The 19,300-nt window shown below is 53.7% G+C and overlaps 1 protein-coding gene across 1 annotated transcript in view; it reads right to left on the bottom strand.

Annotated features, from left to right (window-relative positions):
- Nucleotides 1–19,300, bottom strand: part of LOC140208071 (uncharacterized) — a 52,328-nt gene that overhangs the window by 29,667 nt on the left and 3,361 nt on the right. The window contains exons 3-7 of the mRNA XM_072276596.1: nucleotides 18,295–18,588; nucleotides 17,208–17,264; nucleotides 16,054–16,188; nucleotides 15,714–15,824; nucleotides 10,445–10,558 (exon numbers count right to left, since the gene is read on the bottom strand). Coding sequence (XP_072132697.1) covers nucleotides 10,445–10,558; nucleotides 15,714–15,824; nucleotides 16,054–16,188; nucleotides 17,208–17,264; nucleotides 18,295–18,588 — 711 coding nt within the window. The remainder of the gene's footprint in view (nucleotides 1–10,444; nucleotides 10,559–15,713; nucleotides 15,825–16,053; nucleotides 16,189–17,207; nucleotides 17,265–18,294; nucleotides 18,589–19,300) is intronic.

The following is a 19,300-nucleotide window of genomic DNA, read 5'->3' as shown; positions in this document are numbered from 1 at the left end:
CAGCACCCCTTCCTTCATTTCTTCACCAATCCTCCCCCACACACACAGCACCCCTTCCTTCATTCCTTCACCAATCCCCCCCACACACAGCAACCCTTCCTTCAATCCTTCACCAATCCCCCTCCACACACACACAGCACCCCTTCCTTCATTCCTTCACCAATCCCCCTCCACACACACACAGCACCCCTTCCTTCATTCCTTCACCAATCCCCCCCAAACACACAGTACCCCTTCCTTCATTCCTTCACCAATCCCCCCCCACACACAGCACCCCTTCCTTCATTCCTTCACCAATCCCCCCCAACACACACACACAGCACCCCTTCCTTCATTCCTTCACCAATCCCCCTCCACACACACACACACAGCACCCCTTCCTTGATTCCTTCACCAATCCCCACCCCCACAAACACACAGCAGCCCTTCCTTCATTCCTTCACCAACCACCCCCCACACACACACAGTACCCTTCCTTCATTCCTTCACCAATCCCCCCCACACACATACACACAGCACCCCTTCCTTCATTTCCTTCACCAATCCCCCCCCCACACACACAGCATCCCTCCCTTCATTCCTTCACCAATCCCCACCCCCACAAACACACAGCACCCCTTCCTTCATTCCTTCACCAATCTCCCCCACACACACACAGCACCCCTTCCTTCATTCCTTTACCAAACCCCTTTCTCGCTCTCTCTCTCTCTCTCTCACACACACACACCACCCCTTCTTTCGCCAAACACCTCTCTCTCTCTCTCTCTCACACACACACACACACAGCACCCCTTCCTTCATTCCTTCACCAAACCCCTTTCTCTCTCTCTCTCTCTCTCTCTCACACACACACAGAGCACCTTTTCCTTCATTCCTTCACCAACCCCCCCATACACACACTCAGCACCCCTTCCTTCATTCCTTCACCAATCCCCCGCCACACACACACAGTACCCCTTCCTTCATTCCTTCACCAATCGCCCCCCCACACACACACAGCACCCCTTCCTGCATTCTTTCACCAATCCCCCCCCCCACACACACAGCACCCCATCCTTCATTCCTTCACCAATCCCCATCCACACACACACACAGCACCCCTTCCTTCATTCCTTCACCAATCCCCCACCACACACACACAGCACCCTTTCCTTCATTCCTTCACCAATCCCCCCCCACACACACAGCACCCCTTCCTTCATTCTTTCACCAATCCCCCACACACACACACACACACAGCACCCCTTCCTTCATTCCTTCACCAATCCCCCACCACACACACACAGCACGCTTTCCTTCATTCCTTCACCAATCCCCCCCACACACACACAGTACCCCTTCCTTCATTCCTTCACCAATCCCCCCACACACATACACACAGCACCCCTTCCTTCATTTCCTTCACCAATCCCCCCCACACACACAGCACCCCTTCCTTCATTCCTTCACCAATCCCCCCCACACACACAGCACCCCTTCCTTCATTCCTTCACCAATCCCCCCACACACACACAGTACCCCTTCCTTCATTCCTTCACCAATCCCCCCACACACATACACACAGCACCCCTTCCTTCATTTCCTTCACCAATCCCCCCCACACACACACAGCACCCCTTCCTGCATTCCTTCACCAATCCCCCCGCACACACACACACACAGTACCCTTTCCTTCATTCCTTCACCAATCCCCCCCACACACACACAGCACCCCTTCCTTCATTCCTTCACCAATCCCCCCCACACACACAGCACTCCTTCCTTCATTCCTTCACCAATCCCCCCCACACACACACAGCACCCCTTCCTTCATTCCTTCACCAATCCCCCCCACACACACACAGCATCCCCTCCTTCATTCCTTCACCAAACCACCCTCTCTCTCTCTCTCTCTCTCACTCACACACACACACACACACACACACAGCACCCCTTCCTTCATTCCTTCACCAATCCCCTCTCTCTCTCTCACACACACACACACACACAGAGCACTCCTTCCTTCATTCCTTTACCAAACCCCTCTCTCTCTCACACACACACAGCACTCCTTCCTTCATTCCTTTATCAAACCCCTTTCTCTCTCTCTCTCTCTCACACACACACACCACCCCTTCTTTCGCCAAACACCTCTCTCTCTCTCTCTCTCTCACACACACACACACACACAGCACCCCTTCCTTCATTCCTTCACCAAACCCCTTTCTCTCTCTCTCTCTCACACACACACACAGCTCCTTTTCCTTCATTCCTTCACCAATCCCCCGCCACACACACACAGTACCCCTTCCTTCATTCCTTCACCAATCGCCCCCCCTACACACACACACACAGCACCCCTTCCTGCATTCCTTCACCAATCCCCCCACACACACACAGCACCCCATCCTTCATTCCTTCACCAATCCCCATCCACACACACACACAGCACCCCTTCCTTCATTTCTTCACCAATCCTCCCCCACACACACAGCACCCCTTCCTTCATTCCTTCACCAATCCCCCCCACACACAGCAACCCTTCCTTCAATCCTTCACCAATCCCCCTCCACACGCACACAGCACCCCTTCCTTCATTCCTTCACCAATCCCCCTCCACACACACACAGCACCCCTTCCTTCATTCCTTCACCAATCCCCCCCACACACACAGTACCCCTTCCTTCATTCCTTCACCAATCCCCCCCCACACACAGCACCCCTTCCTTCATTCCTTCACCAATCCCCCCCAACACACACACACAGCACCCCTTCCTTCATTCCTTCACCAATCCCCCTCCACACACACACACACAGCACCCCTTCCTTGATTCCTTCACCAATCCCCACCCCCACAAACACACAGCAGCCCTTCCTTCATTCCTTCACCAATCCCCCCCACACAAACACACAGCACCCCTTCCTTCATTCCTTCACCAATCTCCCCCACACACACACAGCACCCCTTCCTTCATTCCTTCACCAATCCCCCCGCACACACACACACACAGTACCCTTTCCTTCATTCCTTCACCAATCCCCCCCCACACACACAGCACTCCTTCCTTCATTCCTTCACCAATCCCCCCCCAACACACACACAGCACCCCTTCCTTCATTCCTTCACCAATCCCCCCCCACACACACAGCACTCCCCCCTTCATTCCTTCACCAATCCCCCCCCCACACACACAGCACCCCTTCCTTCATTCCTTCACCAATCCCCCCCCACACACAGCACCCCTTCCTTCATTCCTTCACCAATCCCCCCACACACACACAGCATCCCCTCCTTCATTCCTTCACCAAACCACCCTCTCTCTCTCTCTCTATCTCTCTCTCACTCACACACACACACACACACACACCGCACCCCTTCCTTCATTCCTTCACCAATCCCCTCTCTCTCTCTCACACACACACACACAGAGCACCCCTTCCTTCATTCCTTTACCAAACCCCTTTCTCTCTCTCTCTCTCTCTCTCTCTCACACACACACACCACCCCTTCTTTCGCCAAACACCTCTCTCTCTCTCTCTCTCACACACACACACACACAGCACCCCTTCCTTCATTCCTTCACCAATCCCCCCCCACACACACAGCACTCCCCCTTCATTCCTTCACCAATCCCCCCCCCACACACAGAGCACCCCTTCCTTCATTCCTTCACCAATCCCCCCCCACACACAGCACCCCTTCCTTCATTCCTTCACCAATCCCCCCACACACACACAGCATCCCCTCCTTCATTCCTTCACCAAACCACCCTCTCTCTCTCTCTCTATCTCTCTCTCACTCACACACACACACACACACACCGCACCCCTTCCTTCATTCCTTCACCAATCCCCTCTCTCTCTCTCACACACACACACACAGAGCACCCCTTCCTTCATTCCTTTACCAAACCCCTTTCTCTCTCTCTCTCTCTCTCTCTCACACACACACACCACCCCTTCTTTCGCCAAACACCTCTCTCTCTCTCTCACACACACACACACACACACAGCACCCCTTCCTTCATTCCTTCACCAAACCCCTTTCTCTCTCTCTCTCTCTCTCTCTCACACACACACACACAGAGCACCTTTTCCTTCATTCCTTCACCAATCCCCCCCCACACACAGCAACCCTTCCTTCAATCCTTCACCAATCCCCCTCCACACGCACACAGCACCCCTTCCTTCATTCCTTCACCAATCCCCCTCCACACACACACAGCACCCCTTCCTTCATTCCTTCACCAATCCCCCCCACACACACAGTACCCCTTCCTTCATTCCTTCACCAATCCCCCCCCACACACAGCACCCCTTCCTTCATTCCTTCACCAATCCCCCCCAACACACACACACAGCACCCCTTCCTTCATTCCTTCACCAATCCCCCTCCACACACACACACACAGCACCCCTTCCTTGATTCCTTCACCAATCCCCACCCCCACAAACACACAGCAGCCCTTCCTTCATTCCTTCACCAATCCCCCCCACACAAACACACAGCACCCCTTCCTTCATTCCTTCACCAATCTCCCCCACACACACACAGCACCCCTTCCTTCATTCCTTCACCAATCCCCCCGCACACACACACACACAGTACCCTTTCCTTCATTCCTTCACCAATCCCCCCCCACACACACAGCACTCCTTCCTTCATTCCTTCACCAATCCCCCCCAACACACACACAGCACCCCTTCCTTCATTCCTTCACCAATCCCCCCCCACACACACAGCACTCCCCCCTTCATTCCTTCACCAATCCCCCCCCCACACACACAGCACCCCTTCCTTCATTCCTTCACCAATCCCCCCCCACACACAGCACCCCTTCCTTCATTCCTTCACCAATCCCCCCACACACACACAGCATCCCCTCCTTCATTCCTTCACCAAACCACCCTCTCTCTCTCTCTCTATCTCTCTCTCACTCACACACACACACACACACACACCGCACCCCTTCCTTCATTCCTTCACCAATCCCCTCTCTCTCTCTCACACACACACACACAGAGCACCCCTTCCTTCATTCCTTTACCAAACCCCTTTCTCTCTCTCTCTCTCTCTCTCTCTCACACACACACACCACCCCTTCTTTCGCCAAACACCTCTCTCTCTCTCTCTCTCACACACACACACACACAGCACCCCTTCCTTCATTCCTTCACCAATCCCCCCCCACACACACAGCACTCCCCCTTCATTCCTTCACCAATCCCCCCCCACACACAGAGCACCCCTTCCTTCATTCCTTCACCAATCCCCCCCCACACACAGCACCCCTTCCTTCATTCCTTCACCAATCCCCCCACACACACACAGCATCCCCTCCTTCATTCCTTCACCAAACCACCCTCTCTCTCTCTCTCTATCTCTCTCTCACTCACACACACACACACACACACCGCACCCCTTCCTTCATTCCTTCACCAATCCCCTCTCTCTCTCTCACACACACACACACAGAGCACCCCTTCCTTCATTCCTTTACCAAACCCCTTTCTCTCTCTCTCTCTCTCTCTCTCACACACACACACCACCCCTTCTTTCGCCAAACACCTCTCTCTCTCTCTCACACACACACACACACACACAGCACCCCTTCCTTCATTCCTTCACCAAACCCCTTTCTCTCTCTCTCTCTCTCTCTCTCACACACACACACACAGAGCACCTTTTCCTTCATTCCTTCACCAACCCCCCCCATACACACACTCAGCACCCCTTCCTTCATTCCTTCACCAATCCCCCGCCACACACACACAGTACCCCTTCCTTCATTCCTTCACCAATCGCCCCCCCACACACAGACAGCACCCCTTCCTGCATTCCTTCACCAATCCCCCCCCACACACACAGCACCCCATCCTTCATTCCTTCACCAATCCCCATCCACACACACACACAGCACCCCTTCCTTCATTCCTTCACCAATCCCCCACCACACACACACAGTACCCTTTCCTTCATTCCTTCACCAATCCCCCCCACACACACAGCACCCCTTCCTTCATTCCTTCACCAATCCCCCACCACACACACACAGCACCCTTTCCTTCATTCCTTCACCAATCCCCCCCACACACAGCACCCCTTCCTTCAATCCTTCACCAATCCCCCTCCACACACACACAGTACCCCTTCCTTCATTCCTTCACCAATCCCCTCTCTCTCTCTCACACACACACACACAGAGCACCCCTTCCTTCATTCCTTTACCAAACCCCTTTCTCTCTCTCTCTCTCTCTCTCTCACACACACACACCACCCCTTCTTTCGCCAAACACCTCTCTCTCTCTCTCACACACACACACACACACACAGCACCCCTTCCTTCATTCCTTCACCAAACCCCTTTCTCTCTCTCTCTCTCTCTCTCTCACACACACACACACAGAGCACCTTTTCCTTCATTCCTTCACCAACCCCCCCCATACACACACTCAGCACCCCTTCCTTCATTCCTTCACCAATCCCCCGCCACACACACACAGTACCCCTTCCTTCATTCCTTCACCAATCGCCCCCCCACACACAGACAGCACCCCTTCCTGCATTCCTTCACCAATCCCCCCCACACACACACAGCACCCCATCCTTCATTCCTTCACCAATCCCCATCCACACACACACACAGCACCCCTTCCTTCATTCCTTCACCAATCCCCCACCACACACACACAGTACCCTTTCCTTCATTCCTTCACCAATCCCCCCCACACACACAGCACCCCTTCCTTCATTCCTTCACCAATCCCCCACCACACACACACAGCACCCTTTCCTTCATTCCTTCACCAATCCCCCCCACACACAGCACCCCTTCCTTCAATCCTTCACCAATCCCCCTCCACACACACACAGTACCCCTTCCTTCATTCCTTCACCAATCGCCCCCCCACACACACAGCACCGCTTCCTTCTTTCCTTCACCAATCCCCTCTCTCTCTCTCTCACACACACACACACAGCACCCCTTCCTTCATTCCTTCACCAAATCTCTCTCTCTCTCTCTCACACACACACACAGCACCCCTTCCTTCATTCCTTCACCAAACCCCTCTCTTTCACGCACACACACACAGCACCCCTTCCTTCAACAAACCACTCTCTCTCTCTCTCACACACACCACACACACACACACACACACACGCGCGCACAGCACCGCTTCCTTCACCAAACCCCTCTCTCTCTCTCTCACACACACACACACAGCACCCCTTCCTTCATTCCTTCACCAATCCCCCCCCCACACACACAGCACCCCTTCCTTCAATTCCTTCACCAATCCCCATCCACACACACACACAGCACCCCTTCCTTCATTCCTTCACCAATCCCCCCCCACACACACACAGTACCCCTTCCTTCATTCCTTCACCAATCCCCCCCCACACACACACAGCACCCCACCCTTCATTCCTTCACCAATCGCCCCCCCACACACACACACAGCACCCCTTCCTTCATTCCTTCGCCAATCCCCCCCCACACACACAGCACTCCTTCCTTCAATCCTTCACCAATCCCCCCCACACACACACACACCACCCCTTCCTTCATTCCTTCACCAATCCCCCCCCACACACAGCACCCCTTCCTTCAATCCTTCACCAATCCCCCTCCACACACACACAGCACCCCTTCCTTCATTCCTTCACCAATCGCCCCCCACACACACACAGTATCCCTTCGTTCATTGTTTCAGCAATCCCCCCCCCACACACACAGCACCCCTTCCTTCATTCCTTCACCAATCCCCCCCCACACACACAGCACCCCTTCCTTCATTCCTTCACCAATCCCCCCCCCACTCACACACACCACCCCTTCCTTCATTCCTTCACCAATCCCGCCCCACACACAGCACCCCTTCCTTCAATCCTTCACCAATCCCCCTCCACACACACACAGCACCCCTTCCTTCATTCCTTCACCAATCCCCCCCCCCACACACACAGTATCCCTTCGTTCATTGCTTTACCAACCCCCTCCACACACACACAGCACCCCTTCCTTCATTCCTTCACCAATCCCCCCCACACACACACAGTACCCCTTCCTTCATTCCTTCACCAATCGCCCGCCCCACACACACAGCACCCCTTCCTTCATCCCTTCACCAATCCCCCCTCTCTCTCTCTCTCTCACACACACACACACAGCACCCCTTCCCTCATTCCTTCACAAAACCCCTTTCTCTCTCTCTCTCACACACACACGCACACACACACACACACACACACACACACACACACATACACACAGACACGCACCACCCCTTCCTTCGCCAAACCCGTCTCTCTCTTTCTCTCTCTCTCTCACACACACACACACACACACAGCACCCCTTCCTTCATTCCTTCACCAAACCTCTCTCTCTCTCAAACACACACACACACAGCACCCCTTCCTTCATTCCTTCACCAAATCCCTCTCTCTCACACACACACACAGCACCCCTTCCTTCATTCCTTCACCAAACCCCTCTCTCTCTCTCACACACACACACACAGCACCCCTTCCTTCACCAAACCCCTCTCTCTCTCACACACACAGAGCACACCTTCCTTCATTCCTTCAACAAACCCCTCTCTCTCACACACACACACACCACACACACACACACACAGCACCGCTTCCTTCACCAAACCCCTCTCTCTCTCACACACACACACACACACAGCACCCCTTCCTTCATTCCTTCACCAAACCCCTCTCTCTCTCTCTCACACACACACACACACAGCACCCCTTCCTTCTTTCCTTCACCAAACTCCGCTCTCTCTCTCTCACACACACACACAAACACACACACACAGCACCCCTTCCTTCATTCCTTCACCAAACCCCTCTCTCTCACACACACACACACACACACAGCACCCCTTCTTTCACCAAACCCCACCTCTCTCTCTCTCTCTCGCACACACACACACAGCACCCCTTCCTTCATTCCTTCACCAAATCTCTCTCTCTCTCTCTCTCTCTCTCACACACACACACACACAGCACCCCTTCCTTCATTCCTTCACCAAACCCCTCTCTTTCACGCACACACACACAGCACCCCTTCCTTCAACAAACCACTCACCCTCTCTCTCTCACACACACCACACACACACACACACAGCACCCCTTCCTTCATTCCTTCACCAATCCCCCCCCACACACACACAGTATCCCTTCGTTCATTGCTTCACCAATCCCCCCCCTACACACACACACAGTACCCCTTCCTTCATTCCTTCACCAATCGCCCGCCCCACACACACACAGCACCCCTTCCTTCATTCCTTCACCAATCCCCTCTCTCTCTCTCTCTCACACACACACACACACACACACAGCACCCCTTCCCTCAATCCTTCACCAAACCCCTTGCTCTCTCTCTCTCTCACGCAAACGCACACACACACACACACACACACACACACACACACACACACCACCCCTTCCTTCGCCAAACCCGTCTCTCTCTTTCTCTCTCTCACACACACACACAGCACCCCTTCCTTCATTCCTTCAACAAACCCCTCTCTCTCTCACACACACACACCACACACACACACACACACACACACACACACAGCACCGCTTCCTTCACCAAACCCCTCTCTCTCTCTCACACACACACACACACACAGCACCCCTTCCTTCATTCCTTCACCAAACCCCTCTCTCTCTCTCTCTCACACACACACACACACACACAGCACCCCTTCCTTCATTCCTTCACCAAACTCCGCTCTCTCTCTCTCACACACACACACAAACACACACACACAGCACCCCTTCCTTCATTCCTTCACCAAACCCCTCTCTCTCTCTCACACACACACACAGCACCCCTTCCTTCACCAAACCCCCCTCTCTCTCTCTCACACACACACACACACAGCACCCCTTCCTTCATTCCTTCACCAAACATCTCTCTCTCTCTCTCTCTCTCTCTCTCTCACACACACACACACACAGCATCCCTTCCTTCATTCCTTCACCAAATCCCTCTCTCTCTCACACACACACACACACACACACAGCACCCCTTCCTTCATTTCTTCACCAAACCCCTCTCTCTCGCTCTCTCTCTCTCACACACACACACGCAGCACCCCTTCCTTCATTCCTTCACCAAACCCCTGTCTCTCTCTCACACACACACACTAAACTCTTGGAATATCGAGCCAACCTCAGACTTCCAACCCTGGCGCAGCCGTGACGTCGTCCCCGCGACGCAGGGTCCCTCCCCACTCATCTCCCACCTCTCTCTGACACACTGCGCCAGGTTTCTGATCGCAATCGTTCGCTCTGTCCCTTGCCACAAGATGCTGTACGCCCGGCTCTTTTTTTTTAACCTCCGAGTACGGCACCCCGTAATCGGCTCTCTCCTAGTCGTCACCGACCAAGCCTTCCCAGTGCGCTGAGGACCCCCGGGAAAGGGGTTTCCTTACCCTTGAAGGTGGAGAAGTCCTTTGCCGTCCTGGGGGCCGAGTTGGCGCGCTCCTCATCGATGGAGTGCGGGTCGCGGTTGGCGGATGCGTTCGCCGGGGGTCCTGAAACATGAACTGGGGCACGCCCAAAGTTGACATAGGAAAGTTTATTTGAGGGTGTGTGGGGGAGGGTGATCCCTGCCCGCGTCTGATGCAACCCCCTGTTTGGGATACGCAGGCGCTTTCGGGAACCTCCCGCTGCACTGCAGCTCTCCGCGGGAGATACATTTCGCGGGGAGGGTGTCTCCCCAGTTCCTCTCCGTTTCAAGCTTCAGCCTCTCTCCCTTTGAGCGTCACCATAAGGCGAGACAACACCCACCTCCCCCCCAAACCCTCACCTTCTTATCCCGTCCGTCCTAACTCCAGCGAGGCTGGGGAAAGGGGAGGGCAGACTTCCTCCGGGATACCAACCACCCTGTGCCCCATGCTCCCAAGGCCAGGCGTCGTTGACTCCCACCACCCCAAACCCTTCCACGATCAGTCGGGCGTCATGGAGCGTCGTGACACTGTGCGGACGCGCCTACGTCACCTGCGACGGGATGGAGAGGACGCGCTCTTGTACGCCGTCTCCGTGGAAAAACGAGGCGCGGGGGTGCAGTGGGGACACGGGATACAGGACGCAGGCCGCAGAACATGGACCAGGGAACATATGTGCTTGGACTTAGAAGAAGCAGCATAGAACACGGAGCAAAGAGAGAAAAAGCAAACAAACTAGATCCGTCACGCAATAAGACCCAGGAGCGGAGGTTGGCCATTCGAACCAACGACGCTGCTCCGCAGCTTCCTCAACCCCATTCCCCTGCCTTCTCCCCTGAACCTTTGGTGCATTTCCTGGTCACGAATCTATCAACCTCCGCTTTAAATATAACCCCCCCCCCCCACCCCGCCAAAAAAATACCCGACCTCCACAGGCGAGCGTAACAATGAATTCCATAGATTCGCCACCCTCTTTCTGCAAAAAAAAAACATTCTACTCATGTCTGGTCGAAAGAGACGTCATTCTCTTCTGGGGCTGTGCCCTCTGGTCGGACATACCCACACAACTCTAACATAGGAGTCACCCTCTCTACATCCACTCTATCTCGACCTTTCAAGATCCGACCATTTTCAATCGGATCCCCCGCACACTCGCTCCAGTGAGTACAGTCCCAGAGCCACCCGGCTTTCCAAGCCCGTTAACCCTTTCATTCCCAGAGATATTCCCGTGAACCTCAACCCTCTCCAACGTCGGCGCATCCTTTCTCGGATGAGGAGATCCGCATTGCTCTAAATCACCCAAGTGCGGCCTGACCGATCAAAGTTCAGCACCGCATCCTTGCTTTTGCACTCCGCTCCTCTGGAAGTGAACGCTAACGCCGCGTTCGCCTTCCTCAGCACCGACTCAACCTGCAGGGGATGATCCACCAGTCGCTTTGCACGCCCGATTTCTGAACGCGCTCCCCATTCAGAATATAGTTAACGCCTCTACGAGAGTGCATGACCGCAAGCTTCTGTATTGCACCTGCCACTTCTCGGCCCTTTCTCTCCAGTAGAAATTAGAACAACGGACAAAATGCAGAGACCACAGAGCATTGAAACTAGAACCTATGGGAGGCAAGTGCAGAAACTGCTGGATTGCTAGCAGAGATATTCAAGTCATCCTTAGCGTTCAGTGAGGTGTCAGATGATTGGCGGATAGCCAGTGTTGTTCCGCTGGGTTAGGACTTTATTCCCTGGAGCGTAGAAGAATGAGGGGAGATGTGATAGAGGTATATAAAATTATGATGGGTATAGATAGAGTGAATGCAAGCAGGCTTTTTCCACTGAGGCAAGGGGAGAAAAAAAAACAGAGGACATGGGTTAAGGGTGAGGGGGGAAAAGTTTAAAGGGAAGATTAGGGGGGGCTTCTTCACACAGAGAGTTGTGGGAGTATGGAATGAGCTGCCAAACGAGGTGGTAAATGCGGGATCTTTTTTATCATGTAAAAATAAATTGGACAGATACATGGATGGGAGGTGTATGGAGGGATATGGTCCGTTTCAGGTCAGTGGGACTAGGCAGAAAATGGTTCGGCACAGCCAAGAAGGGCCAAAAGGCCTGTTTCTGTGCTGTAGTTTCTATGGTTCTATGGTTCTAAACTAGGAAATTATAGGCCGGCGAGCCTGACATTAGTAGTGAGGAGGTTATTGGAAGCCATTCTAAGGGACCGTATATATGAGTGTTCGGATAGATATGGATAATTTGCAGATGACACCAAAATGAGGGATGTTGTGGACGGCGAGAAAGGCTTGCAGCGGGATCTGGACCAGCTGGGAAATTGGCAGATGGAACTTACTGCAGGCAAGTGTGAGGCGTTGCACTTTGGTAGGACCAACCAAGGTACAAGACCATAAGACCATAAGATATAGGAGCAGAAGTAGGCCATTCGGCCCATCGAGTCTGCTCCGCCATTCAATCATAGGCCGATCCAGTTCTTCCAGTCATCCCCACTCCCCTGCCTTCGCCCCATACCCTTTGATGCCCTGGCGAGGCACTGAGGACTGCGGTAGAACAAAGGGATCTGGGAATATAGGTCCGTAATTCATGGAAAGTGGCGGCACAGGTAGATAGGGTCGTAAAGAGAGCTTTTGGCACTTTGGCCTTCATCAATCAAAGTACTGAGTACAGGAGATGGGATGTTATGTTGACTTTGTTAAGACACCAGTAAGGCATGATTTGGACTATTCTGTGCGGTTTTAATCATCTACTTACAGGAACTGTATAAATAAGGTATAAAAAAGTGCATAAAAATTTACAGGGATGTTGGAGGACCTGAGTTACAAGGAAAGACTTAATAGATTAGGACTTTATTCCTTAGAACAGTGCTGGCGCGTGGCCAAGTGGTTAAGGCGTCGGTCTAGTGACCTGAAGGACGCTGGTTCGAGCCTAGGCTGAGGCAGTGTGTTTGTGTCCTTGAGCAAGGCACTTAACCACACATTGCTCTGCGATGACACCGGTGCCAAGCTGTATGGGTCCTAATGCCCTTCCCCTGGACAACATCGGTGGCGTGGAGTGAGGAGACTTGCAGCATGGGCAGCTGCCGGTCTTCTGTACAACCTTGCCCAGGCCTGCGCCCTGGAAACCTTCCAAGGCGCAAATCCATGGTCTAACGGGATGCCTATTTCTACTTATTCCTTGGAGCGTAGAAGATTGTGAGGAGATTTGATAGCGATATATACAAATGTATGAGGGGTATAGATAGGGGAAAGGCAAGCAGGCTTTTCCCACTGAGGCTGGGTGGGGTTACAACCAGAGGTCATGGGTCAAGGGCGAAAGGTGAGAAATTTAAGGGGACCATGAGGGGAATCTTCTGCACCCCAGAGGGCGGTGAGAGCGCGGGTGGTGCATGCGAGCTCGATTTCAACGTTTAAGATCTGGACAGGTGCATGGATGGATAGTAGGGGTACGGTCCTGGTGCCAGCCGCTGGGAAAGGGGCAGTTTAAATGGTTCAGCCACCGAGAGATAGGGGCGAAGGGGCTGTTACTGTATCTACTTTTCTCTGACTCTATGAACATACAAAGAAGATCGGGCACTGGACGCACAATTCAACTATCAATTAAACGCTCAAGTAAATTCATCGCTTCTGCCTCTGCAATGCCCTTATTCAAGCAATTCGTTGCACTTCCGTCTGTTTACCTAAACTCCCCTGAAACGCTCCTGTCGTATCGGCCTCCACCGCCAACTCTGGCAGCACATTCTTTAAACTCATCCCCTCTCATTTTGATTGCATGTCCTTTGGTAATGAACATCTCCGCCCTGGGGTTAAAAAAATATGTATACCAGCTGTCTGCTCAACACCATCCGCCACTGATGTGGCGAGACGCTACGCTCCCGTTGAATAGTCATCCTTCAATTCGATGTACGCTTAAGGAGGAATGGAGAGGGGGAGAAAGAGATGGAGAGAGTGAGAGAAATAGAGTGGGAAAAGTGAGTCACAGGGGGGAAGGAGACTGGGCTGAGGAGCGGGGGGTGGGTGCGGCTGGGACAGGGTGAAGCGCAAAGCTGAGGGGTGATGCGATTTTGGAGGGAGGGTGAGGGAAGGGGAGAGAGGCGAGAGATAGGGAAGGGAGGGGGGTTGCGACGGAAGGGGAAGGGAGAGGGCGAAGAGGGTCCGAGGGAAAGGGGGAGGAAGGGTTGGAGGGAGAGGGGTTGGGTGAGAAAGAGAGAGAGCGAGAGAGAGAGAGGGTCGGAGGGTCGGAGGGAAAGATGGAGGGAGAGTGGTCGTGTGTGTGTGTGTGTGTGTGTGTGTGTGTGAGAGAGAGAGAGAGAGAGAGAGAGAGAGAGAGAGAGAGAGAGAGAGCGGGAGAGAGAGAGGGGGAGGGTCGGAGGGAAAGGTGGAGGGAGAGTGGTCGTGTGCGTGTGTGTGTTGTGTGTGTGTGTGTGTGTGTGTGTGTGTGAGAGAGAGAGAGAGAGAGAGAGAGAGAGAGAGAGAGAGAGAGAGAGAGGGGAGGGCGAAGAGGGTCCGAGAGAAACTGGAGGGAGAGTGGTTGAGTGTGTATGTGTGTGTGTGAGAGAGAGAGAGAGAGAGACAGAGAGAGAGAGAGTAATTAAAAAAAGGAGGAAAACCAGGACGGTAGGTGTAGAGATGGACAATGAATATTGTCCCGATCGCCCGGGTTAGTAAAGAACGGAGACGGGTTTATAATGGCGAAGAGAATCTCGTTGTAATGGAGATGGTGTACAAGAGTGCGGGCACCTCGGTACATCTTGAACGACTGCGGGTGAGTGGGAGTACACGCACTCGCGCGCACGCACGGACAACCCCCCCCCACACACACAGGTTCTCACACACCCGCTGACGTTCCTTTCGCTCCCTCTCTCACGCGCGCGCGCCCCAGGCACGGTGGCCCCTTCCGCGCGCTTCTCGTTGTCTGTCACCCAGGCATTTCTAACATGCACACGCCCATTCTCTCTTCTCTATCTCTCCCCCCTCTCTTTTTCTGTCCTCTTTCTCCTTCTCTGTCCCTTACTCCTCCTCTCTCTCTCTCTCTTTGTCCCTCACCCCTCCTCTCTCTCTCTCTCTCTCTCTCTCTCTCTCTCTCTCTCTCTCTGTCTCTTCTTCCTTTCTGTCTCTCACCCCTCCTCTCTCTCTCTCACGCACTCACACACGGCAGCTGGGGACTGTTCCACACAAGAGACCGATTCCGAGCGCCCCGCCGCTCTCCCTACACCCCCATTAACCCACGGCCCTGGCGGACGCCCTCAGCCTACCGTTCATGGTGGGAGGTCGGCTGTCGTGACGGGGGAGGGTGGCAGACATATCCCGGTAGTCGTTGGCGGAGACCACGGACTCTGTCCGGCTGGGCTGGGCCAACAGCATCACTGGAGGGAGAGAGAGGCTGTCAGTCGGGATACCGGTTAGTGGTAACGGCGGCGGGAGGGAGGGGGTGACGGAGACGTGGAGGGGTATAGAGCAGGGAGGGTGGGGGGTTCACAGAAACAGCGAGGGTTTAGGGTAACGGTGAACGGGAATGGTAAAAACTGATAGGGAGAAGGAGAGGCGCAGGGAAAGCGCGGGGGTGAGGGGTGTTTCGGGCGGATTGATACGCACCCCTTCTGTGCTTCACTCGGTAGTGACAGATGATGAGCAGGACGAGCTGCACGATGACGACGATCGCCAGCGCTCCGATGACGAGGAGAAGGAGAACTTCTCGTGAAGCCGGGGTCTGATTCTGATCCATTCTTTCTGCATGTATTTGTGTGGAGGGGGGGCGGTGAGGAGGGACAGAGAGCAGTAAACAATCCCTCACCCGCACGCCGACTGTTTGTGTGTCCGTCCCCTCTCCCTCTCCTTTCAACACTGTCGAGCAAGGACCCTGTCTGATGCCCTCCCCACCCGTCTAACCTCGGGCTTTGGGGCAGGAGCAAATGGTGAATCGCCGCGTCGACTCTCTGGGCAGCGATGGGGGATGGGGGGTGTAGGGTACAGGGACACCGTCCCGTTCCCCTTTACACCTCACTCTCAATGATTTGTGTTGGCGGGTGGCCCAGTGGTTAAGGCGTTCGTCTAATGATCTGAAGGTCGCCGGTTCGAGCCTCGGCTGCGGCAGCGTGTTTGTGCCCTTGAGCAAGGCACTTAACCACACATCGCTCTCGTGTCTGTGCCAGGAGTGGCGCCCCACGCACAGACTTCCAATCTGCGCCTTGTAAGGTGTGAAAATGCCCGACGCAGGCCTCTCATTGTCTGAGTCGACGTTCCCACTGCCCCCTCCCCGCCCTCCTCAATAACCCAGGGTTCTAGGGACAGGAGCTCTGCCCGATATACTCTCCGGCTGGTCACCTAGAGTGACGGTGAGCTGAAAACGCGGCTGATAACTCGTTTTTCTCTAACCCAGGTGCCCAGCAGGTAGGAACAACGGGCGACTCACGCTCTCGTGACTGGGGTGGGTGGAGAAATCTGAAACCGTGTCCGGTTCCTCCCGTGCCCCTCTCTCTACGTAACTCAAGGATACGAGGGGTGGGACCTTTATGATTATCCACCTCCCCCCCCCCCTCTCTGTTTGAGGCAGAGATCTGGTCTTAATCTCTCTCTCTCTCTCTCTCTCGTTCTCTCTCTCTCTCCCTCCCTCTCTCTCTCTTCCCCTCTTTCTCCCTCCCCTCCCTGCACCCTTGTCTCGCCTTAACCCGAGGGTCCACCGGGCAAAGATGGGGAACCGGCACTCTGGCCCTCCCCACCCTCTCCAAACAGCTGGCCAAACAGCGTACCTGTAGAGTCCGGGACAGAGGTTACATTCCAATGGGGCTTTGTTAAGTCAAGTGATCCTGAAATAAAATAAAATTAATATAGTTGTTGCATGAGAGGGGATCTTAGAGAAAACTACAGCATTTTGAAAGGGATAGATAAGAGAGAAGTAGCAAAGTTGTTTCCATTGGTAGGTGAGACTAGAACTAGGGCACATTGCCTCAAGATTCGGGGGAGAAGATTTAGGACGGAGAAAAGGAGAAATTGTTTTTCCCAGAGAGTGGTGAATCTTTGGAATTTTCTGCCCAGGGAAGCAGTTGGAGGCTTCTTCACTAAATATATTTAAGATACAGTTAGATAGATTTATACATAGTAAGGGAATTAAGGGTTATGGGGAAAAGGCAGGTAGATGGAGTTGAGTTTACGGACAGATCAGCCATGATCTTATTGAATGGTGGGGCAGGCTCGATGGGCCGGATGGCCGACTCCCGCTCCTATTTCTTATGTTCTTATGTTGTAGACATTCCGAGTGTGAGAGCGAGAGAGCGAGAAATTGAGAGAGAGAGAGAGAGAGAGAAAGAGAGAGAGACAGACAGACAGACAGACAGACAGACAGACAGACAGACAGACAGAGGGAAAGAGAGCGAGACAGACAGAGAAAGATAGACAGAGAGAGAGAGAGAGAAAGAGAGAGAGAGACAGAGAGAGATACAGAGACAGACAGACAGTGAGAGAAAGATAGACAGAGAGAGAGACAGAGACAGAGAGAGAGACAGAGAAACAGAGAGAGAAAGAAAGAGGAAAAAGGGAGAGAGAAGGAGAGGGGGAGACTGAGAGAAAGAGAGGTGGGATAGCGAAGGAGGGTGAGAGAGAGGGAGTGAGGGAAAGAAGGAGACAGAGTTTGAGCGCGTAGAGGAAGAGAAGGAGAGAGAGAGAGAGGAGCGGATGAGCGTGGAGAGGGAGAGGGGGAGAGAGAAGGGAGTAGGGAGGGAAGAAGAGGGAGAGACCAAGACAGGGAAGGAAGGAAGAAGAGGGTGTGTTAGCAGGTGAGTCTGTATCCTCTCTCCCCTGCTACCCTGTCAGCTAATCGAGTTCGGGTATTGCATTTACCTGTGCACACCACGTAGGCCTGTGCTGTGCAATTCCCGCTCGGCAGCAGCTCCAAGCAGGCGGGAAGCGAGCTGCGGTTGTAGAAGCAGCGGCTGGTCCACAGATCCGGTACAGTGGGGGCTGACCCGTTGTGCAGGGAAGAGGCGTTCCGGCAGCCCAGGTACGCGCAGATGTCCTGGGCGAGGTCCCAGTCCCAGGTGTCTGCGCACAACTCGCCCCAGATCCCGTCTTCCCGCACGCCGACATTCCCCTCGCACCGATTCGGTCCCCCGGAGAGTCTGAGAGTCCGGTGACCTGCCCGAGAGACGGGGTGTCAAGGGTCAGCAGGGCTCGAATAAGGTCGAGGAGCCAGGGAGGTGTGTCGTGGTCGTGGACACGGGGAGTGGTGAAGGGGAGGGACGAGTTTTCTGCAGCGAGATGGGTCCCATCCACACAACAGCGCAAGGGACACATTCCCTGACCAACATAAGACGCGACGTATAGCAGCACGTGACCCATCTCTATAGCAACACTCTGCCACTCCCTATAGCAACAGGGGTCCCCTCCCCGTGGCAACACCGGGCCCATGCTCAATCGCCATTTCAAAACAAGACACATGCCCAGGTCATTGCAAGACACACCCGAATAGTGACTTGGGAGCCAACTTCCAAGTAAAAGTTCAAAGTTCAAAATAAATGTATTATCTAAAGCGCATATAGCGTATGACACCACATACGGTCTTGAGATTCATTTTATTGCGGGAATTCACAGCGATTATTCTTACAGCAGCACAATTACCCTGCACTTAAGATTAAGCAAGATTCTGACAGATAACGTAATATGACCTTGATAACAAAGGATTGGTTGCGGATTTTGAAGTTGGTTAACTCTTCTTCGATCTGTGGCAGTCACTCTTTAATTCAATTTAAAATCGTACGTCGTTACTATTTGACAATGGAGAGACTGTCTAAAACGTTTCCTAATGTTGGTAGTTAGTGTGATAGATATAAAACTGAGACAGCTACAT

Source organism: Mobula birostris, chromosome 13 (genome assembly GCF_030028105.1).
Source record: "Mobula birostris isolate sMobBir1 chromosome 13, sMobBir1.hap1, whole genome shotgun sequence".
Taxonomy (NCBI): domain Eukaryota; kingdom Metazoa; phylum Chordata; class Chondrichthyes; order Myliobatiformes; family Myliobatidae; genus Mobula; species Mobula birostris.
This window is presented reverse-complemented; position numbering and strand designations above follow the sequence as displayed.